At 35.1% G+C, this 23,553-nt stretch overlaps 1 protein-coding gene and 1 long non-coding RNA gene across 2 annotated transcripts; one reads left to right on the plus strand and one right to left on the minus strand.

Moving 5' to 3' along the window:
* The first annotated feature begins 1,308 nt into the window (after positions 1 to 1,308).
* Positions 1,309 to 8,476, plus strand: LOC121962876. The gene is made up of 3 exons (XR_006107175.1): positions 1,309 to 1,464; positions 4,092 to 4,177; positions 8,390 to 8,476. It is a non-coding gene; the product is annotated as an uncharacterized LOC121962876 (long non-coding RNA).
* Positions 2,650 to 12,470, minus strand: LOC121962875 (sodium/hydrogen exchanger 2-like). Its single transcript, XM_042513196.1, has 13 exons — positions 11,976 to 12,470; positions 10,985 to 11,310; positions 10,344 to 10,481; positions 8,434 to 8,684; positions 6,501 to 6,718; positions 5,843 to 6,042; positions 5,539 to 5,628; positions 4,863 to 4,933; positions 4,566 to 4,733; positions 4,059 to 4,164; positions 3,528 to 3,644; positions 3,351 to 3,444; positions 2,650 to 3,276 (listed from the first exon to the last, which is right to left on the minus strand). The coding sequence occupies exons 1-13, from the start codon at positions 12,262 to 12,264 to the stop codon at positions 2,855 to 2,857; spliced, it is 2,490 nt and encodes an 829-aa protein (XP_042369130.1). The 5' UTR covers positions 12,265 to 12,470; the 3' UTR covers positions 2,650 to 2,854.
* Positions 12,471 to 23,553: the final 11,083 nt, after the last annotated feature.

A 23,553-nucleotide genomic window follows, 5' to 3' on the forward strand; every position in this document is an offset into this window, starting at 1 on the left:
TATATATATATATGTATATATGTATATATATATTTAAATTTAGCACTGTTTTTCCATTGTATTTCCTTGATGCTTTTTTTCTTTTTTTTACCCTAATTTTTGGGCCATCTTTTGATTCTTTTCTTTTTATTCTGAATTGCCTGGCTTTATCATTTTTTAAAGTTATCATCTGGCACCCATAGTTTTCTGAAATGTAGACTTACTTGTAGATTTCAGATCCTCCACTGGCACTTTTTAGAAAAACAAGCTCTGTTTTGGTGCTGTTTTATGCACACTGAAATTATACAAATAAATTTATACTAAAACTAAATGAATATATACAAAAAGTAAAAAAAACAATCCTAAATGTGTATTACCTCATTTTTATTGTGAATCAGAAAAAGGTATAGTTCCACATATGCGCCTAAAGAATAACTCATATTACTCATCATTATCTCTAATCACTGAAAGCAGTCCGGTCTGCTTCTGCTTCTCTTGTCTGAGTTTTTTAAATGGGTTTTTGGTTGGATGCCTGAAGTGAGATCTGTGGTTGACACAAGCTGAGGGGACTTTTATTTTTTCGTGTAGTTTGTTTAGAGCCTAACATTAACGTTTAACTTCAGGTGAAAATTGCTTTTACTGCACTGTTTAATCTCCTGAGCGATGTTTCAGGACCACGGACAGTGCCTGTTACACTGCAGCCTTCAGCGAATAAAAACCAGAGCTGTCCGCGCTCCGAGGCTGATTTAGAATAGAATAGAATAGAATAGAAATGATTTATTAATCCCGTGGGGAAATTATTTCGTTACAGCAGCAAATAAGAGAGCAGCAACTGAAAAAACTATTTGTTAAAAAGGCAAAATAATGCAAATATATATGCAAAGGAAAGCACTTAACATAGAATAGAATAGAATAGAATTAAATGACAATAATAATAAAGATATGTACAGTATGTATAGAGAACAAACAAACAAAAAAGAGCAACAAAAGAAAAAATATACAATTTCCAAATTGTTCTACGTCTTTTCTGACGTACTATACTACAAGTTTTTATGACATATTATACTGACTTTTTTTTTTTAACAAATTATACTATGACATTTTTTGATTGGTGCCTATGCTGAGCCTTACAGCCTGCTTCAAGATCCAGATGGCATCTTTTATAAAACGGTGCAGCGGACGGGAAAGCAGGAGGCAGCAGCTCCACTTGAGGCAGCTAAACAGGCGAGTTTTAACCTCAGAACACAAACTTTCTTCCTACACATTTTTAAAGGTGAAAAGCTTTTATCTTGGGTCAATCTGACTTTGCAAGCTTTCTCTCTTCAGGCATGCGACAGCAGAAGCCATCCCGGCATATAAAACGGTCATGCGGACTCAGCAGACGGTAACAGAAGAGTAAAGAAAGTGCGTGCGCCCCTCCAGCCTCTGGTGAAAGCACACAGGCCTGATGGAAAGACCTCATCCACTCCAGCTGCCGAGGAGACGGTATGTGAGAAGGCTGCTGCCTCACTCTGAGCCAAAAACACGCACGTCACACTTTCGTTTTCTCCCATTTATTGGCCAATGCCATCAAAACCATACCAACATATAAACGGGCACATACATACACATACACATATACAAAAACTAACAAGTAAAAATGGTTTGTCTGCATGAAATACTCATGTGCAAACAGTAAACATGGTAGTGCACATACAGCAGTTACTGCAGTTTACAGTTATTATGGCCCCATGCTGCAAAAGCTATGGCGGGAGGAATAATGTATCGGTGAGATTGTCCGTCCAATTCTCATGAACGCAGGTACCTGAAGAATGACTTGAGGAATTTTCTTCAAATGTGGCACAAACATCCACTTTGGCAAATCTGGCACAAAGGTCCTCAGAGATGAACAGATTAGTTTTTTGTATTCAAAGGTCAAAGCCAAGAAAGAATTTTATTTAATTTTTTCAAATTTTGCACAAACGTCCACCTGAAGTCAACGATGAACTGATTAGATTTTGTTGTCCAATGGTGTCCATCTCATTCTAGTGAATCAAATATCTCAAGAAAAACTTTTCTTTTTTTTTCAAATATAGCACAAACGTCCACTTTGACTCAAGGATGAACTGATTAGATTTTGGTGGTCAGAGGTGACTGTGACCTTACGTCTGTCTCACTCTTGTGAACATGATATCTTAAGGACGCTTTGAGGGATTTTCCTTAAATTTTGCACAAACGTCTGCTTGGATGAAAGAAGGAACTGATAAGAATTTGATGTTCAAAGGTCACTGCAGCCTCTGCAACGTCTCATTTGCATTGATGCAATATCTCTAGAAGGCCTTGAAGTTTTTTTTTTATTTTCAAATTTGGCACAAATGACCACTTAGACTCAACAATGTACTGGTTACAAGTTGTTTTTGGCCGCAAGTCTTACACTAATTTTGACAAAATTTCACACAAAATCTAATGAGATAAATGAGTGCTGACATTTTAATTCCAAAATTCAGATTTCTCTATGACAACCTAATGTTCTGCAAAAACACAATTCACAACATAACTCAGGGACAGAAGGACCTGGACACTGACAGAGGGACATTGTCTGGACACTTTGGTGATTGTATAGGTCTTCTGTGCTGCCGGGCGGAGGGATGTGTGTGAAGCACCCATGTTTTCACAGAAATGCATGAAAAGTAAAAGTGCAACTTGAATGGTTTGCGGAGGCATACAACTGCAAGGCGGTTATCCGAGTTTGTAAATAAAATGCAAAGTGGCCATAAAAAAGTCAGTCTTATCAAGATGTTTTATTTATAATTTGACCCTTGTGTTTTTGGTTTTTATCTCAACTCATAAGATTAGTTTGTCCTTTGGGGCAGCTCGTCCTCTCTGAAAAAGTCCGTCATGATCCCCCAGACCCCTGTGACGAGTGTCTAAGAAGGGGGTTTCCTGCCCCCTCTCTGGGATCCTGGTTCTCGGGTACCCAGCCACGAGGTGGTGGTAGCTGAGGAGGCCGCACTGGTTCCTCCGTTTCTCCTGTAGGGTCAGAGTCTTCATCTCCGGCTACCTGATCCGAAATACGCCTCCTGGATGCAGGAACTGGCGCCCTCCTGCCTCTGAGGCTCGAACCTCCAAGACTTCCAGGTCCCCCTTCGTTCAGAACTTCCACCCCAGGAGGTAGAGAGTGTGGGCGGGCGGAGGCTGCTGGCTGCTCCTCGATGGTGTTCAGCCTCCTCATAGGAACCAGAGAACGGCTTGAGGAGCGCGGCGTCACATTAGAGGACTGGACACGAGCTGACGGATTGTCCACGTCACCACTTCCACCTAAAATAACACCAATAATTAAACATTATTGCATTTTTTAACTAGTTTACTCAAAGATCTGGCAAAAACCTCACCATGACTTCGTCTTCGGAGGGCGAAAGCGGTCTCCAGATCCCCTCCAGGCTGGAGAGAGAAGTACTTCTGAGACCTGGAGATGTTTTGCGCAGGCTGGAAGAAGAGGACGAGAGAAGGTCAGGCGTGTGGGAGGAAAATATGATGTTTATTTACAGAAATCTCAAACAGAAACCCACCAGCTCACGGAAACTTGACGCACGAAGGCTGCGTCTGATGCTGGCATGGCGGCGGATCAGAATCTCCCTCGTTTTGCTGTCGTCGGGCAGATTGTATTTGTTGGTGTAAGCCATCGTCTAGAAGACAATAACATATATTTGCATCAATATTACTTATTCCTCCGTGCCATAGAGCTTCATTGTTATCTTTAAAAAACAATGAGACACACCGTCGAAGTGGCTGTCTGTATATTTTAATTCAATTCAACATAAACATAAAAAAGTCTAAAGTCTAAAACAAGTTTGGAAACTACTGATTTCTCTTTGTTCTGATGCAGAATAACTCAGCAAACAGACTACAGAAAATGAACATATTAAGATCATACTGCATTACACAAAAAAAACACAAAAAAGTACACAAATAACTTCTAGTCATTTGGGAATTTAAGTGGTCAAATGGTAATAAATTAAAAGTAAAGTTTAAGTTTAATTAAAGAAAATAAAACAGACCTCGTCCCCTCTCAGGAAAGGTTTCTCTGCACGTGTATTTACCTTCTGTCTGATCTTGTACATGTTCTTCGACAGGATGTCGTGCATTTTGCTCACGTCAGCAGCCAGGAACTTCTTCTTGGGTCGAGACGCCTCCTTCCTCTCGTCGCTAAAAGGAGGAGGTAAGAGCAATGAGCAGTGAATGTTGCTGAAATGTAAATGTTAATATTGACATTAAGATGGAGGCCAATTATGACGAGATAAAGGTTTCCATCTGATGAGAAAAACAGCATCATCAGCTGGAGCCAAATTAGATTTAGTTTCATTTATCTGATGCACTCATGCTGACAGTCAGCCGCAGATACAGTTTCAGAGAGATGAGTACATCATTAATAAGCTGCAATATACAATAATGAGTCCAACTTTTGTGTTGCACGGTTGTAAAGCTCTTAACTTTTTGTTTTTATTTTTAAAAATTGACTTTATGCAGGAAAAAAACACCTTTATTTTCCACTTTTCACAGTGTCACTTGGTCTTTTATAATATTAAAGGAAGTGTTGCTGAACTTACTAGAGAGAAACGACAGATGGCGCCGCGCTGATGTCTCCCATCGGTGTTTCCAGTAACCCGATGGCGTGCTGCAGCTCCAGTTTCTTGTACAGAGCCACGATGCTGGACTCAGCCCTGTTGTCTCGGACCAGGATGCGTCTCAAAATACGATCATTGAACTTCTTAAACCTGACAGAAAGACAAATGAACAAAGACCGGTTTACTGATCGAAATGAATAAGTACGTTTGTCTAAATCTGCACGAAATTTCCCAAATTATTACAGAAATGTGACTTGTTAAAGAACAGATAGATCTTACTTGTCTTTCCAGTAATAGTGGCTCCATTGTCCACACAAGTCCTCAACACCGCTAACAACGTGCTCCATCATCTGGATAAAACATGACGAACAATTTATGTCATTCAAACATAGAAAGAAGCCAAATGCATCCACTTTAGAAAGGGATGCATTGGAGAAAAAAACTTTAAAAATATATATACATATATACATATATATATTTGTCCTGTTTTCTGAAAATTATTATCTCAGAGTTTTAAGAAAAGTTTTAATGACAGACATTTATATATATTTGCCAAGTTTTTCTGAATTGACCAGATTATTATCTCAGATTTGCAAGAAAAAGATTTATGAAAAACTAATCTCTTATTTTTATGAATGCACAATATTGTTATCTTAGAATTATGTTTTTTTAATTGTTTTTCTAAATGAGCAAGATTATTATCTCAATTCTGAAAAAAATCCCAGGTTTTCTTATTTACAGGATTAATATCTCATAATATTCTGCTCATTTATCTGAATTAACAAGATTATAATCTCAATTTGTAAAAACAAGAATTAACACACAAAAACTTTGCATTCTCTTAAACCAAAGGAATGCATCATTTAACTTAACTAAAATAACATAAATCAAAATTAAAATGAAATAAATAAATAAAACTATAGATTATGATGAGAAAGGACAGAGAGATACTTGCCCGGGTGTGAATCTCCTCATTGATGGTGTTAATGTCTTTGTTGGTTTTCCTGATGTTCATATATTCTACGATTGGACGGATGCTGATGCCCTAATTAAAGTTCAGTGAAAAATAAAAAACAAATTACACCAGTTATTGGTGTTTATTGTGGCGCTAGGTGTGTGTAATCAATGATTCAGGCAATGTAATCAAATCACAATCAAATGCTGAGTTATTGTGGAAAAAAGCAGAGTAAATGTAAACTACACGACTAAAGACTAAACGAGGACGGTTAGCTATGTTATAAAGCAGCTGAAGGCCTCACCTGTAAGAAAACGGTGAATATGATGACGGCAATTGACGCGGTGACAAACAGATTCTTCCTGTTGATGGTATCCGGTAAGGTAAAGGCCAGGGCGAAGCAGATTGCCCCTCGCAGGCCCCCGTAGGAGAGGCCAAACTGGTCTTTGTAATTGAACTGGATGGTACGGAACGGGTTAATGATCTGGGTCAGCACCAGGATGCCTGCAAGGAGATTAGAACCAGTCTGATTAATTAAAGACGAACTCTGGAGAAATTACCCCAAAATAGCAAGAAAAAAGTCAAATAAGCAAAAAAAAAAGGGAAAGCAAAAAAGAAAAAAAAGTTCCTCAAAATTATAATAATGATCTAATAATAGTTAGTATTATTTTTATTTTTTATAAACACATTTTTGTTTTAGAAATGTTTCCTTAGATTGTTATGTTTTTTCTCTAAATTACCAATTTTGTTTTTGCAGTTTGCAAGGTATTTCTTGTGTTTTTTTTAAAGAAATTAAGCCAATTAGCTCAAAGTTTTAAAAACTTTTGAAAGAGATCTCAGAATGCATCAAGAACAGAGACATCAATCCAGGTTTCAAAGGGTTAAGGGATTAGTTCTAAATTATATATAAATTATATAAATGATCAATTGGGGGGTTTAGTGTTCCTTTAAATTATTATCACCAATCACTCTCCAGATGAAGGCGAACAGCAGCGTAAACATGATGTAGCCCCAGTTCCACTCGTGCTCCGTCGTTATGGTAATGACACCCAAGAAGAAGAAGATGAGCGTTTCGGAGACGGTGGCCAGCATCTTGACAACGTGTCGGATGGTTGTGCAGGATCTCTGCGAAACGTTTTCCTCCACGTAGGATTTCATGGTGATGGCGCATGTTATGATTCTGCATATGAGGGGAGAAAACGCAAAATATTTCAAAATGCAGAGAATTTAAAGGGGAAAAAAATAACATAAACTAGGAAAAATATTTTTCAATACTCTCCACATTTAGCATTTATTATCAGTAAATTAACATTAAATAACTTGTTATAACAATCCATTTTTTGAGTTTTTTGAGTTTTACAATGTTGTCATTTTTATTTGTTTATACAAATTAATGTATAATTTACACCAATTATATATGCTAAAAATTGAGTAAAATTAGTGTTATATTTAGTATATTTTAGACTTTTTGGTCTAATTAAATTTTTAAAAAAGTATCTCCAAATATGGTAATTTTTATTTTTTAATTCTAAACTATTAAGATTAAAATGATGATTAAAAAAACACTTGGTAGATCTGAAAAATACGTTGTAAAAAAAGATGAAATTAAAGTGTTTTATTTGCTGTTGAGCTTTAAAGATTTGTGGCTTTAACAGGACAAAAAAATATTAATAATTGAATATTCCACTTAAATATTTTTGCATCTGCATTTAGCATTTCTGCATGGAAACTTCTTTCCTTTTTTTCCAGTGCACATTTTTCCCTATTTACAGATTGCTAGGAATTTTGAGCCGAAACGTTTTCACTTTGTTACTTTCTCATGAAAGTCAATCACATCACTGTCACATGACGCCACACGTGTCACTTTGAACTTGTACCACACCTGCAGAATAACGTAAAATTAGGTGGAGGAACAAGTTTGTTTAGTCGCACAAAAATCACACACACGCAGCTGAAGAATGTGGAGCGTAAAGATTAATATCTCAGTGTGAAGTTTCGGCCACATTATGTGCTATTTTGGGATTATTGTTTTTTAAATGTAGGTTTAAACTCTTATCATGGCTGCAGCTTCTGTAAACTTTTTATCAGATAGCTCTAGTTACAGTTACTCGGATAAAACAAGATTATTACAGTCTCTGATTGAAACCTCTTGCACAGTCTTCCTCTTGTATATTTCACGTATGAGACGTTATTATTTTCACACCATGGTATTGATAGTTTTATTTTACCCTTTGAAACCTGGTTCGTCATAATTTTGTACTTATATCTCCATATGTTAAGTGTCTATGAGGACTCAGAAAAGTGCTATTTAAATCTGATAATCTATTATTTTTGTTGTTGTTGTTATTATTATTACGTTATCACTTTTTGTGTTGCATTGAGATGTCATTCACATTTATTTTAAATATTATTTTTAATCAGTAAATTGATTTCTTTCATGGGAAAAAGGCAATGAACAACTTGGCAAGAAATGTTCTGTAAATTGCGAGAAATAGGAGATTGAGAAAATAATCTTATAAAATAAGCTGGGGAAAAATGTAATGAATTTTATATTTTTGATAATTATAATAATGTATTTAAAATTATTTGAACTACTTTCCCCCCACATAATTTTCTTGTTTTTTTTATTATTATTATTATTTTTAATAATTTCAGGGGATTTTTTTGTATTTTTTCAAACTATTTTTTTAAAATTTTATTTTGTTTGTTATTTTTTGTTGTTTTTAATTTTGGGGTCATTGCTTCTTAAAATGCTTTTTGCCTTCCTCCCATTTTTTAAATCGAAATCTACCCAATTTGCTCAGATTTCATGGTTCTGAATACTTCTTTGACCACTGCTTGTTGTGTGCAGGTTATTAAGTGTTTTGTCGACATTTTTGTTCGGCCTTAACTTACGCCAACACGCTGGAGATGGCGAAACACTCGGCCACCAGGTACGCCAGGTAGCTGTACATGAAGACAAAGAGAGGCTCTATCTGACGGACGTTGTGGGTGAAGCGTGTGGTAAAAGCAGCTGCAATCCCAAACAAGACCCCAAAAAGGATGCCTCCGGCCGCCACCACAAAGAACCTCGCCACTCCCAAAAACACATCAGTGGACTCCACCACGGGCATGTCGGCCAGGAAGGAAAACATGGTGTATAGCGCCTGGAGGGAGGGAGAGACAGATTAAGAAGAGTGAGGTTAGATGAAGAGTTAATAACATGGAAACTGCGGTTCACACACAAACGTGGTCAAGCAGGTCGAACCACTCAAACACTCCCAGGAATCTGCTCCCGTCAAACTGCTGCTTCAAGCTGTTTGAGGTCAGACCCAAAAGTCGTGTGCTGACATGATTTCTATCACTGACATGTTCAATGTTTACGACTTTTCTTTCAGAGTCAAAAAATCAGCGCCAAGAAGTGTTGAGCAAAGCTGACTGGCGCCAAAGAAAAAGGCGGGCTTTATTCAGGGTCGACGTTTCCATTCAACAATGTGGAACTGGCCAAACGAGACCGAGAGACACACGTCCACGCTGTGTCCTCCCCGCAGGCAAGTCAGACACTTTCACAAACATACTCGACCCCACGGACAAAAGAGATCTTAAAACACATATGACAAAGATATTTCTAAAAATGATGTTAAAAGCTGCATAACATAATTTTATGAGGAATCAATTGTGTTCGTTGTTATGGTAATTAAGTATATAACACATTAAATTTTGAAATAAAATAATGGTAAAATATTTGTTGGACACATTTTTTTATTTTTTATTTTTTTTACTAGTAATCAAATGTGTGTTTATAATTATGGTGATGCATAACAAAAAAAATTGCAAAAAAAAACATAATAACATTTTATGAGAAATTTACTGAGCTTAGAATTATGGTAATTAAGTATATCATACTTTAAAATAATGTGAAAAAATAGTTGCAAAAACGCAATTTTATGGGAAATCAGCTGTGTTTATAATTATGGTAATTAAGTATATAACACACTAAAATTCCTTTTAAATAATAATATTTTTTTGGAACAATTTCACTAACAACTTAAAAACATGTTCATAATTATGGTAACAGTACATAGAAATTAAAAAATAAAATAGAATAATGTTTATAAAAACAAAACATGTAATTTAGAGGAATCCACTGTGATTATAATTATAGTAATTTAAAAATATAACACATTAAAATTCTTTTTAAATAATGTGAAAAAATTTGTTGGACTAATTTAATTTTTATGAGTAATCAACTTAAAAATGTGTGTTCATAATTATGGTAAATAAAAAAAACATAAAATTTGTTTCAAATAAAGTTTGAAAGGAATTTTCCAAGTTTTGTGGTATTTCAAAATGACTTGAGTTATTAATTAAACCCCCTTAATGTGAGAATAAATATATTAAATTATATTATACTTTAGTTGTTTAATTTTGTTGTTACAATTATTATTATTTTTTAATGTATTCTATCATATTATATAATATTAAATTATTTACGTTGTATTTATTATCAATTTTTTTATTATTATTTTTAATTTGTATAAGTTTGTTTCTTTTTTCCAAATATTTCCCTTTTTCTCCTTGTTAAAACTTGAAATCAGGAATTACTGTGTTTGACAATAATAATAATGCCGGTATGTTATTTGAAGAAAAAAAAGAAAATATGTTTGTTAACATGTTATATTAAAATCAAACTTCAAGGGAAAATGTAAAACATTTACCCGTTTCTTAGTATTACAATATCCGCAAGTGGATTTTTCGGCTCATATCACAAGACTTCATGCATATCACCCGGCTCGTTCGTATTCTCGTACACTTCCTGTACTCACCACAGTGACGGCATCGTTAAAGAGCCCCTCTCCAAAAATGACGATATACAGCTGCTCATTGACTCCGATGTCCTCGAACACATTAAGAGCAGCGACAGGATCCACGGCCGAGATGATGGTGGCAAAAAGCAAGTTCTCCTGCAGCGAAGAAGAGTAGAAAACAAAGAAAACTTTGGTTAAACTGTGAAGTGTTGTTTTACACGCCCCAATATTACTACTACAAATAGTAATAATAATTTCACTTATCTATTTTTCAAAATTTAAATAAAACAAGTAAAGTCACTTATAAAGCCATAGTCTTAAAATGACACTATGCAAAGTATTTTTTGTTTTTAAAGTCTCATGAGAAAAAACGAAGTGAACATTGAAGTTTTTATAGAGGAAGTCTAAACCTTGACGCGTGCAGTGTTTGTGCCACTCTGTATCTACTGACGACGGGAGTAAAGGAGATATCGGCCCTGATTCCCTCCAAAAGTGTCATCACTCATAGATTTGAACTCCTGCTGCTTTAACTTTAACTTTTGCAGATCCAAATCGAAAAATACAAGCAAAATATCTCACATAAATATCATAAAAAAACTGCATCAAAAACACGCACATCACCTTTGACCTTCCCAGTGCTTCCTGCGGCTTGAACTGACCTGCAGGTTAACATCCTGAATCTCAAACGCCTCAATCTGGCAGATGGCGAAGAGGGAGAGCCCGATGCCGACGCTGTTCCACAGGGTTCCCACCACGGCGTACCACAGCACCGTGCCGATGTTTTCGAAGAACGGCCTCGTGGGCATGAAGTAGCCGTTGTCGAGGACGATGGGCGGGAGCATGTAGAGGAAGAAGACATTGGAGTTGAGAACGGCGGGGGGCTCCTCTTTGACTGAGTGCATGATGGCGCCCACAATGAGGCCGATGGCGATGAGGAGGCAGGACTCTGGGATCCAGATGGTGATTTTATTGTAAATGTGGAAACCTGAAGACAAAAAAAGACAGTGAGAAGACGGACTGTTTATTTATAATATAATATAATAAAATATATATAATAAGAAAATATAATAATAATAATAATAATAATAATATAATAATAAAATAATAATAATAATAATAATATAATAATAATAATAATAATAATAATAATAATAATAATAATAATAATAATATAATATATAATAATAATATAATATAATATAATATAATATATATATATATAATATAATATATATAATATAATATAATATAATATAATATAATATAATATATATAATATGATAGTTTTAATATAAAGAATTCAAATATAATATAATATATATAATATAATTAATTGTTTTCAAAAGAATTCAAACCATGATACAATCATGCACATTGACCCATTTAAGGGTAATGTTTATTACATTATTGGACAATAATTAAAGATGCATTATTGTGTTAATCACTTGAATTTCAAAGCTCTTAAAGGTGGATTTGATAAATATATTTTGTTATTAATTTTGATCTACAAAGTACAAACATAAATGTAGTTGACTAATATACACAGTAATCCTCTTCAAATGTAGTACAGTTTGAGTACGTCCGTGTCTCAAAAATGGCAAACCCTGATACAAACCCTTTCCTTTATGCATTTGATTTATACAAACGTACCAATTTTGGCGAAAGAGGCCAGCAGCACCCAGAGAGTGAACTCAAACGGGACCTGGATCCGAGGGTAGTCCATGGTGAACACAGGGAGGTTGGCCCTCTCCTCATCGGGGTACGCCTGGGGCCCCTCGAGCTCATGGTGGAAAGGTTTGACTCCAGGGAAGGTGGTCTGCTGTGACGGTTTCGGCTCCTGGAGTTCACATTTCCCTCCAAAGCTGCAGAGGAAGAGGAGCAGAAGCGTGCAGAGGACTGCTCTCTCAGTCCCGGCTACGAACAAAACAGGAGTTCCCATTTCCAGCAGACAGCACAGATCTCAGCGTGTCTTATATGAGTCCCAAGACATGAAAAAAAAGCTCTGTTGTGCAGTTTGTAGCCTGAAATAACAGCTGTCATCGAGGCCTTTTCTCCCGTCAATGCACACAGAAATTACATATCAGTTTCAGCTGAACAAAATAAGTCATGTTGAAGAACGTCCTCCTAAAAACAGTTTCAACAGGATCCTGTTTAACTCAATTCTGGTTTTGATTGTTGCAAAACCTGCTTGTCACATCACCTGTGTGTTTGGCCTGCCTACTGGGTGGAGCACAGTGTGTTTGCTGTATGTGTTAAATGACATGAAAACAGCTAAACTATATTGTGACTATCTGACAAATTCAACTTTTTTAAATTTAGACTGAACCAGTATGTGAATGAGCAATAACAAGCGTGGACACAGCAGCTTTGTGCACAGCTTCAAACCCTGAGTTTACACCTGTAATACCACAGAAATACCACAAGATGGCGAAAGAAGGCAACTTTACTTTTACAGCATACAACTTTCACGTTCTGATCAATATCACTGACATCATTGCTATAATTAGCCTCCAGTATTTACAGATTAATTTAAGAGTCATGTACCCAAGATACTGCATTACATACTGTGACAAGGTGAAACAGCAGGGAACACAAACAACCTATTTTTGTTTTCATAGTAGTTGTATTTCTATTTTAGCTTCAGTAGCAGTAGTGTAGTATTAGTTGTATTTGTAAATTGTTGGAGAAAGAGGGCCATATCTGTTGTAGAACAATAGCACAACAAGTGACCTTAATCAATGTATGAGCGCCTCCATTTATGAAAACAAATGGCAAAATAATAAATTTTGAAATGACTAATGCAAATGAATGAATGGCAAAATAATAAATAAATAAACATAGTGAAAGTCAGCGATAAATATAGTACATATGTATAATAGATAATGTTAGAAAGAATTTGATTCCAATCTTATCAAATCTATGCTTACATACTATATAACTACAGATACTCATACTATATATACTAATTATAAAACAAAATATTTAACATATCTTGAAACAACTTTAAGTAAGTAAAAGTATGCAGTAATTTTGCTGAAAAAATGGCATTATACATATAGTATTTTTTTGTCGTACATATTATTTATAAAATATGAAATATCATTTTTAGATTGTTTTTCTTTTCATGTTTGATCCTGATTCAGGCTGATCTAATTTGAACAACATAATTGGCTGCTAAGTGACATTGCTGCTATTTTTATGATCTAATTTCTCACTTTGTAATGCAGCATAATGCAAATATTTTTTATTTTTTTCGATTTTTAAAATGTATGCATGTCGTGTTTTTAGATTTTAAAATATTTTACATAGGCTACTAGTGTTAAACACTTTGCACAATACACTTTAAAGAATATTTTTTACATGTTTCACATTGAAGAGTAATGCATACATTTTATACATTTTCAATACTTTACATCACAGCATAAAACATTTTATATAAATTTTTTATATTTTACATCTTCACATCATACACATATATTTAAACATTTTACATAGGCTCCTCATCTTCTGTTATTAGTGTGTTATTATTATTATTATTATTGGTAGTAGTAGTTGTAGTAGTGGTATATTTTTATTATCATAATTTTTCTTATTTTTATATTTTTACATACTTTACATTGTAGCATAAAACACATCGTCTCTATTTGTTTTTTTAATTTAACATAATAGAAGTATGTTCGAAAATTACATAAAAATAAAAATCAAATAAGTCAGTAAATACATTTTTAACAAGTTATATTTATCTATAATAAATAAATATAAATTTAAAAAAATAATTTTTTTTTAATTGTTTTGAAAAAATATCTACGTAGTGCGTAAGCCCTTACGTGATGACGCCACCAACGTGGCACGCAGAAGGCGTCGCTGCTGCAGCCTGAAGGAGACACACAGGAACAGAAACAGAAACAGTGCTGCAGTTTGTGGACACTGTCTTCACAACAGTTGTCTTTTTACCCAGCAAACGGATATTTTATAACAAAAGGCAACCGCACCGGTGAGTAACGGCTAATTACGGTTAATTTTAATTCAAAACACGTCGCATAATGACTGCTTTTTATCGGCTTAAGAGCTAACGGTTGCGGCTTTGTTGGTGTTTACTGGAAGTTGGTAAGCTAGTTTTGTTGTTACGTGTTGAACAAAAAAGACGGAGCTTACTTATATTATTTATATTTTTAGCCAAGTGAGTTAGAAACAGCAAAGAAATTGAGTACAGGAGACTAACAGCAGAGCAGGACAGGACGTAAAAGGACAAGAAAACGCATTAAAATAGGACTAAGTGTGGATCAAAACTGCGTTTAAGTGTGATTAAATGTGGAAAATGTCCTCTGACAGGACATATTATGGTGTGTATGTGGTTCCTTGAGTGTGACAGGAAGGTGACAGCCTGAGAAACACTGCTGCCGCCAGTGTTACGTAACTTAGGGAAGGGTGCTTTATGGCACTTTTTTTTGTGTGTGTGTGTGTGTGTGTGTGTGTGTGTGTGTGTGTGTGTGTGTGTATGTAAACATATCGTATTTAGTGCCATGCCATGATTGGACATGTTTACTTAATGACAGTGGTTTCCAACTGGTCCAGCCACAGAGTCCAGATTTGTCCTTAGTCATTAGTTCAAGGTCCACACATATATGAGATATTAGCACAAATTCATTTTATTTGACAAAATGGAATTAACATGTGGGCAAAACACAATTAAATTTAAATAAAACATATTGAAAGAAAAAAAGTGCAATTAGTTAAAGTTTGGGGCATTTTTAGGTTTTGAGGACATTTAAGGCTTCGCCCGGACCTCTGTAGGAAAAAAAGTTTTGTTGATTTTTTTTCTTTAATTTTTTTTGTTTCTTTAAAATTTTGCGTATTTTTTTAAAAAACTCAAAACTCTTTTTTGTAATTTAATTTAATTTAATTTAGTTTAAGTTTATATTTTTTTCTGATTTTTTGTCTCTAAAAATTTTGCAGTTTTTTTTTTTCATTTGAAGTTTTCAGTGATTTTTTTTCAATTTATGTTTTGGCAACATTTCTGCCATTTTTCCTTTAATTTTTTAAACTAATTTATTTATTTTATTTGTATTTTTATTTAAAAGAAAATGCCCTCCAAACCTGCAGGACAGCTAAAATGAAAATCACCAAAACTACATCATTTATCACAGTCAGTGTAAAAACAGAAAATAGCGTTAGATTTGCAAAATTCCCGTAATATTTTAGCTTTGGGGAGGGTTAAAGAAAAAATAACCAAACAAACAAACGTCAGTCAGCCAGTTTTTCACAAACTTAAACACACTTTTGGACCATGACCCGTCAGTTGGGCACCACAGATTTATGATATGATGTTGCAGCATCATGCTGCCCACAAAGATGCATGTTGGTGATATCACAGTGTGATGTGCGCTGGATGCTGACTGTGGTTTGCACATGTGCTGAGTCTGTTTGCATGTTGTCCACATATTTCACTGCAGGCTGGAGTGGTTTTGAGTTACATTGCGTAGGAGTCAAGGTCAGCTGGACATCGATTTCCAAAAGCTGATGATGCTCATTTAGCGGAGGAGAGTGACCTGCTTGAAAATGAGGTCGTTGCTGTGAAAGTTTGATGCATTAAGTGTCTTCATGTGGGAGTTTCGTGAGGCTTTTTTGTGTCAGGGAACCAACAAACTAACAATATTTGAGATTTGATTGTAGCTGTGTGTTTGCAAATGGCAAAACAATAATAATGAAAGCCAGTTTTGGGAGCTTTCCAGCTTTCAGCTCACACTTTGACTGCCTTTGTTCAGAGAGTAGAGCTGCCTCAGGTGTCATCACATGACTTAAGCTTGATTTTTAGTCATATGTTAGGGGATTATACTCTACTTATAGTAGCTATGTTTATAGGCTTTACAAAGGTTGGACAGCTTTGGCACTGTTGCCTCAGGCTTATTTTGATGGCGCTGAGATCCCATGTTTTTGAGCTAAATCCAGCAATTCAAATGTTAAACTGCATCTGTGTTTTGCACCATCCATCTGCGCTTTTTCTGCATCTTTTTGTACTTTCTGTCATTCTGGAAAGCCCAACTATTTCAATTTCCTCTTGCATTTCCACATAAATTGTTGCTTGTGACTCTCTCTCTCCGTCTGCCAACCCAAACATCAGTCTTTCACCGGCAGCCTTAAACTAATCGCACAGAACGAAGTTAGCAACGTGTTTTTGTGCAGCTTGTTCAGCAAGCTTCCCTGGTGCAAATATGGCATGGGAATGTGTCCATTTTTTGCTTTGTCTAGCTATCCCGTCACGGGATATTTTATTTTTAATAAGTCAGTCTTCCTTTTTTGGGTTGCTTTGCAGCGCAGGATGTTGCTGCCCAAGCTGCAGTAACATCTTCACTGCAGGAATTTTTAAATTGAATCAGACTTTCACCATCTGTTTTTGTAGTAGTGCTCTACAAAGTATTGATCTCAGTTCATCTTTAAGCAAAACTGCCAAATATAAGTTGGTTACTGCTAATTAATGTAATTATTAATTAATTTATTATTTTATTATTATGTAGGTTTGACTGTTTGGACACGTGCTATTGTCACAATTTTGTGACATTTTATAAAAAAATAAAATAAACAACAGCTTGATAAAACATATTAATTCAAATAATTACAAAATAGTAACAGCTCTGCAGCATTGGTAGCAAAATCAGTCAGGCTTTAATTGCACGTGTGTATCAATGTAAATTATGCAGTTGTGGTGATTTGCATGAAAGCAACTAACAATCAGTTTCATTATCAGTTAATCTGCAGATTAGTTCAGAATATAGAGGACAACGCCCACAAACTAAAACACAAAACAGATTATTTAACTGATTTATACAACAAAGCAAATCTTTTTATTTGAGAAACAAGAAAATGTTTGGCATTTTAGTTGGAAAGGATTTAACGATTATCAAAAAATATGATTGTCTATCAATCCTCTGATCGATTAATCGGATAATTGTTCCGTCTCCAGTGACTTACGATGTTTATTTGCTTTATTGAACAGGTTTCAGATTTTGAGGCTTTTAACCAGTCAGATCTGTATTGATAAAATGTGATTTGATTTGAAATGACATGGTTAGTGTCTGTATCTTCAAGTGTGTGTGTGTGTGTGTGTGTGTGTGTGTGTGTGGTGACTCATCAAACTCTCCCCCTCAGCTCAGGAGGGTCGAGCAGACGCCTGTTGATTCATCCTCATCTGTGTCTCCCTCCGCATCTGTCCTTCTTGCTCTCGTCATACGACTGATTTTAAAAGACAGAGGAAGAGAAACAATACAGTCGACATGATGATCAGATTCAGGTGTAGAGACGCTCAGTCGCTCACGAATGAGCTGTCATCCTACAGTCTCATCATCGAATCTATTCAGGACGCATGGTACCTAAAATGCAGATATTTTGTTAGAAACAGATAGATATAAAGTTAATTATTAAAGCACATGAAGAACAGAGTGTTCTCCAACCAAAAATATAAGGATAAATGAGTAAAACTATTAATAAATGCAGAAATAAATAAACATAATGTTGCAACTTATAAAATTAAACTAGCATTTTATAGTCAGCAAATTTCCAGAACACATTAATTTGTCTTATTTTGTCAAAAAGATATTCAGTTTACAATAAAAAAAAGTCTAGAAATATTCACATTTTACAGGGGAAAGCAGTTATCATTGCCTGTTACACTGAGATAAATTAATAAATTGATAAATTTCATAGCAGGTAAAAGCAATAATATGTATTTTTAATCCTGGGATGAACTGTCCTTTTAAACAATGATATTGTTTATTTTATTAGGTTTTCAAAATTGTTGCTTTTTAATGTTTGGTCAAAATAAATCAAGTAATTACATCCTTAAAAATAAAAAGCCACATGACTTTACTCCTCTTTTAATTCAGAAAGAAGTAATGGAAAATATATTTTGATGTTTTATTATCTCATTTATTTGTTTTTAAACTAAGTTGAGAGGGAGAAATAAATGTGCAAATCCTCAAATTTAGGAAGATTGCAGTCACAAATAATTCTTTGTAGTTTCCCTTTTTGATTTTTTTTTCCACTTAGCATTTAATTTAGGAACTTAATTCTTAATTATTAACAGAAGACAGATGCACAACATGTCCGTAAGTTAACATATATCCAGTTGGGATGCTCGTGACAACAGTTCACAGACACTCGGCTCTGCTGATGCTGGGTGCTCCCAAGCAACGGTCCGATTAATATTTGATGAGCTTTGGGGGAATATGGAGAGGCATCAAAAGAGTGAAACCTGTGTGTGTGTGTGTGTGTGTGTGTGTGTGTGTGTATGTGTGTGTGTGCTGCCAAAGAAAGGACCACCACATGGACGGCGTGGCTAAAAAACGTGATTTGTCTCCCTACAGAACAGTTTCTATTTACCAGCGCTCTCCACTGCAAAAAATATCTGCTGTGGAAACATTTTATTCCTATAAAAAATATTAAAGCTGGCATCAAATTCAAGTCAGCTTTGTAATCGTGTTTATTGATTGTTTGATTCATTAGTTGATAAATTACATTTCTTTTTTGCCAGTTTCAGAGTCTTTTTCTCAGGCGCAATTAACATTTGAAACTTCTTTCTTTTGTAGAAAAACATCAGTATTTGTCAAAGTAAGGTATATAAAAAAGGACAGATTCTTAGGACCAAAACTCGTGTGTTATTTTGGTCGATATTTTTTTTGTCAGGGCCGATACTGATGAGACAGACAACCGATATTCTGAACTAATTGCATTTACAAAAATAATAATTTCATTTATTTAACTTTAAATAAAAAGTAACATTTAAATTAAAAATGAATAAATCAAAAGAGGTCCCAGAGGTTTTACAAATTAAAAGTTCCTCCCATGCTGACTTTTTCTTTGCATTTTAATTAATTAATTTTATTGCCAATCATTAAAATTAAATGCAGATACAGATAATCGTCAAAATGCCAAATATCAGCCCCAATAATCGGCCAGGCCGATGATCCATCGACCCTTTGTCCAAAACTTAAATTTTATTTAATTTATATAAAACTGAGTAAATGCAGCAAATCTTTTTGAGGGTATATTTGAGAGTATAATCTTCAAATACACCAAATTTTGGGTTTATAACACACATCTACCTAAAATCAAATGCAGTTTAATGCCAAATTCCTGCAGTAAAACCTGTTTCCATGAAGGTCATGCTCACTTTTTACTGAATCCCTGGTGGAGGCTCTTTTTGCTGCAGACCAGGCAGAGAAAGAGTTAATTGGCTCGAGTGTTTTGGAAGCAGCGAGCTGTTGGAGAGAGAGAGAGAGTAAGGGGTGAGGAGGAGAGATGAAAAGCAGGAGGAAGAGGAGAGGGCGAGGGCTGGCTGCAGTCTCTCTGCCTCGTGACGGCGTCTGCAGCGTGAGTTTGTTTACATCCGCCAGCAGCAGACGTCCTCGGGTACGTGTGTGTGAATGCAGGCTGCCATCTGTTTTAGCGTTGTGACCAGCATCACCAGCACTTGGACTGTGATGCTGGTTTGATGTCCTGAGAGTGAGATCTGAGCAGTGTTTGGGCATTTGGGAGAAAATGCACAATCATGCTGGATGCTAATAGGTTGTCTTTGAACCAGTCGTTGGATTTGTTGCGGAGGATGAATGCAAAACGATGCCATACTAGTTTTACTCGTGCTGTCAGTGCTGTACAGTTTCAGTTCTCGGTAAAGGGACTTCTTGTACCAGCACAGGTGACACAGGCCGTCTTTTTGAAAGAAAGAGAAGGACGAGATAAGCTTGTAGGATGAAGGATGAGTAAAGATACATGTTAGTTATTGTGCAAAAAGACCCTTAACCCTTTAAAGATGGAAAATAATGGCTTGATTTCTTTAAAAAAAAAAAAAAGTGCACTCTTCTTTTCACTACTATCATTTACAATAAGCAGAATCTCAAAACAGGAAACTATATTTTTAGAAATGTAGGTGAAATAATTTGATTTTTTTCTGACTGATTTTTATTTTTTTAATGACTTCTTCCTCTTAAAATGTGACAGTAACATATTACTTCTAAATCAACTTGCATTTTATTTTCATTTTACAGATTACTTTAACCCTTTGAAACAGGAACAAAATTGCTTGATTTCTTACCAAAAAATAGAAATAAACATTTTAAGAAACAAACCACAAATGAGCAAAAATTGATTAAAAGTTAGGCCTTAGCATTAGCACAAAAAAGACAAAAAAATAAACAAACAAAACAAAAAAGAATTTTAAAAAAGTGTTAGAATATGATTTATTAACAAATATAAATCTATTTTTGTGTCACACAATTTTAATTATATTATTTTAATAATCATGAAAAACATTTTAAGTTTTCCCCTTTTTTGGATAATTTTCCAGTGATTATCTCTCTCTCTTTCCTGCTTTTTCTCTTTCTCTCCATCCGGCTGGTTTTCAAGTCATTTTCTTGTCAGCTTTTACTGATTCTTATTGCCTTTATTCCCATGTTTTTTTTTTTAAAGAAATCAAACTAATTTGCTCACGTTTCAAAGGTTTATATGCTTGTAAAAAGATGTCTGATTGCAGCACAAGAAATGTGATAATCCGAGTTTCAAAGGGTTAAAGTGAGCAGGGATATAAAGCTCTGCTAACGGGATTACTTCTGTATTTAACAGAGTGTCATATCATGTGTGTATATATATTTCTTCTCAATGGTGGCCTCCAAAAATGTTTTGAAGGAGTGGTAAACTACCCAAAATCCGATGCATCTCGAGTGAACGGGGCATTATTTCCTCATTTAACTGATGAAACCGGGGTTTTTACTTTCATGAAATTCCTGGTAAAGTTTTGAAGTCATAAAAACTGTTTTCCAGGCCTGGAAATAGTGTGAAATTAGTTGTTAATTTGGAAGATTCTGTTACTGAGTTGCTATTTCTCACCTTAAATGCACGATTTAGCTTACCGTTGAACTGTAATTCGAGATTGTTTGTGACCAGTTTGCCCTCATAAAGTTTCCTTTGGAAAAACAGCCAAACTGCATTTTATCGTCCACCAGCAAAGTGCTTAGTGGTCAGTTGTGATGCAGTGCATTCTGGTAATTGTAGGCTTTCGTCCTCTTGAGCAAAAACAAACGCTGCAGTATTTTTCTCTGTTTTCTCTTGTAATGTAGCTACATTTTCTTTTTTTTTTTGTCAGTTCACTGCACTGACAGCCTGGTATTATAAAAAAAAACATCTTTTCAGCAGTGAAATGTTTCTTTAAAGATCTCAGCTCACTTTGTTGAAGTTGTGGCCGACTTAACTGTGTTGACTGTATCGTGTATCTCATAAACGCTGGCGGGAGGATGTGATGGTGCACTTCAAACTCAAACAGCTAAAGATACTCAAGGCTCGGGTTTTATAAGATCAGACAAAATTTGACTTTTACGTGTATCCTCGTGAAAAATATAGTACTTGTGTGTGAAATGGCCCCTCCATCCTTTTTTAACTGCCTTAAAAGTTTACACTTTATTTATGATGTTTGCTTTGGTCGTCTTTTTTTAAGTGCAGTGGTCCGCCTCTGCAGAAAGCCTACTGACCGATTACCCTTGACCTCCTTCATTTTAATTTTAACCCTTTGAAACCTGAGTTAATTGGCTTGATTTCTTTCAAAAACATGTGGAGAAGGCAATAACCAACTTCACAATGACTTGCCCCCAAAATTAGCAAGAAATTAGTAAAAGGTTCCAAGAAAATTACCTGAAAATGTGCACACAAACAAAAGAAAAAGGAAAATAAAAACAAAAACAGTCAAGAATAACTGACCTTAAGAAAGTACGAAAAATAAAATATATTTTTTTCTGTAATCTAAATTTAAATATGTAATTTATAAGAATTATAAATATACTTTTCCAGACAATTTTTCCCCTTTTTTAGGATAATATCTAATAATCTCCCCACAGGTCATTTCAAGTCATTTTCTTGCCACCTTTTACTAGGTTTTTATTATTATTATTATTTTATTTATTTATTTATTTTTATTTTTCCCTTCTCCCCACAAGCCATTTTTAAGTCATTTTCTTGTCAACTCTTTTTTTTTCTTTTTTTCCCTGGAAATTTCTTGCCAAGTTTTCAAAAGAAATCGAACCATTTTTCTCAGGTTCCTTAGGTTTTAATGCTTGTGAAAGGCATCTGGATGAAGCACAACAAAACTGATGTCCATATAAGCCCTAAAGGGTTAAATGAACCCCAGTTCTGCACAAATTAGGATCGGATGAATGTTCACAGTGTGAAATGCAAATGTACTAAACTAAAGAAATTAGGAATTCAGCTGAAATGCAAAATGCACAGAAAAAAGGCTGTGTCACAGCGACTGGTCAGCTTGCCAAGCTGGATGTGGGCGGACAGGTTGGATAACAGATATTCTAAAATATTTAACTATATGTTATTTTAATTTCTCTGTAAATTTCAACAAGCAGCAGTCAGTGTAGCAAGATGTCAGATCAGTGACATCGTTTATAGTTAAATAAGCATGTGCATGTTTGTGTGACACAGTTTGTTGTGTTATTTCCTGCAGCCCTGCGATCTTAAACATGTCCGTCCTGGCAGACAGCACGGTTGTGGCACAGATGGCCGGAGACTCGATCACTGGCCTCTCGTGCACACCAGAGACATGAAGCAGACCTGTTCGACCCCGTGTTTGACTGCCTTCGTTCTTAAAAGGGTCACTGTTGTAGATTCATTCAGACCAGAATTAGACTCACTCCTTTTTTTAAAATTATTTGATATATTCGCACTTCTGTTTTGTCTTTTTTGACATGCTAAGAGTCGCATTTTCAAACTGAAAAGTTGTCATCGTCATTTCGCCTTTTCTACAATTTTCCACCAAAAACGTTGGCTCATGTCATAAAATGCAAAACAACAAATTTCTTCAGTAAATAGCTATTTTGAGCGATCAGAGCGAAATCTGCTCTCACTGTCTTCTCTCTAATGAGATGCAGTGACTTCATCGAGGTGACTCACTGGTCGGAGTCACATTTTGTTTTCTTGGTTTTTGTCTCCTCACTCTGATGATTCATAAGCTGATGCCCACATCTTCAAACCAGATGAGGTCATGCTCACATGGATCCATTTGGTTGTGTTTTCCTGCAAGATCAAACAAGAATTGGCAACTCATGCAGCCATAAAATCATCTTTTATGGTATGAAAAGAACATTGCCAGTCGGGTTAATTTCTATAAAGAGATATCTGCATATTTATGCAACATCTCTTGGCAAGATTTTGGTATTAGAAATGTTCTGGTTTCCATTTT

This window comes from Plectropomus leopardus, chromosome 24, assembly GCF_008729295.1.
Source record: "Plectropomus leopardus isolate mb chromosome 24, YSFRI_Pleo_2.0, whole genome shotgun sequence".
In the NCBI taxonomy this organism is placed as follows: domain Eukaryota; kingdom Metazoa; phylum Chordata; class Actinopteri; order Perciformes; family Serranidae; genus Plectropomus; species Plectropomus leopardus.

Coding starts and splice junctions, on each gene's coding strand:
- LOC121962875 (XM_042513196.1), bottom strand. CDS start 12,264: ATGGGAACTCCTGTTTTGTTCGTAGCCGGGACTGAGAGAGCAGTCCTC. Junction 8,685..10,343: donor TTAACGATGCCGTCACTGTG/GTGAGTACAGGA, acceptor CCCTCCCTCCAG/GCGCTATACACCATGTTTTC. Junction 4,734..4,862: donor CACTATTACTGGAAAGACAA/GTAAGATCTATC, acceptor TCTTTCTGTCAG/GTTTAAGAAGTTCAATGATC.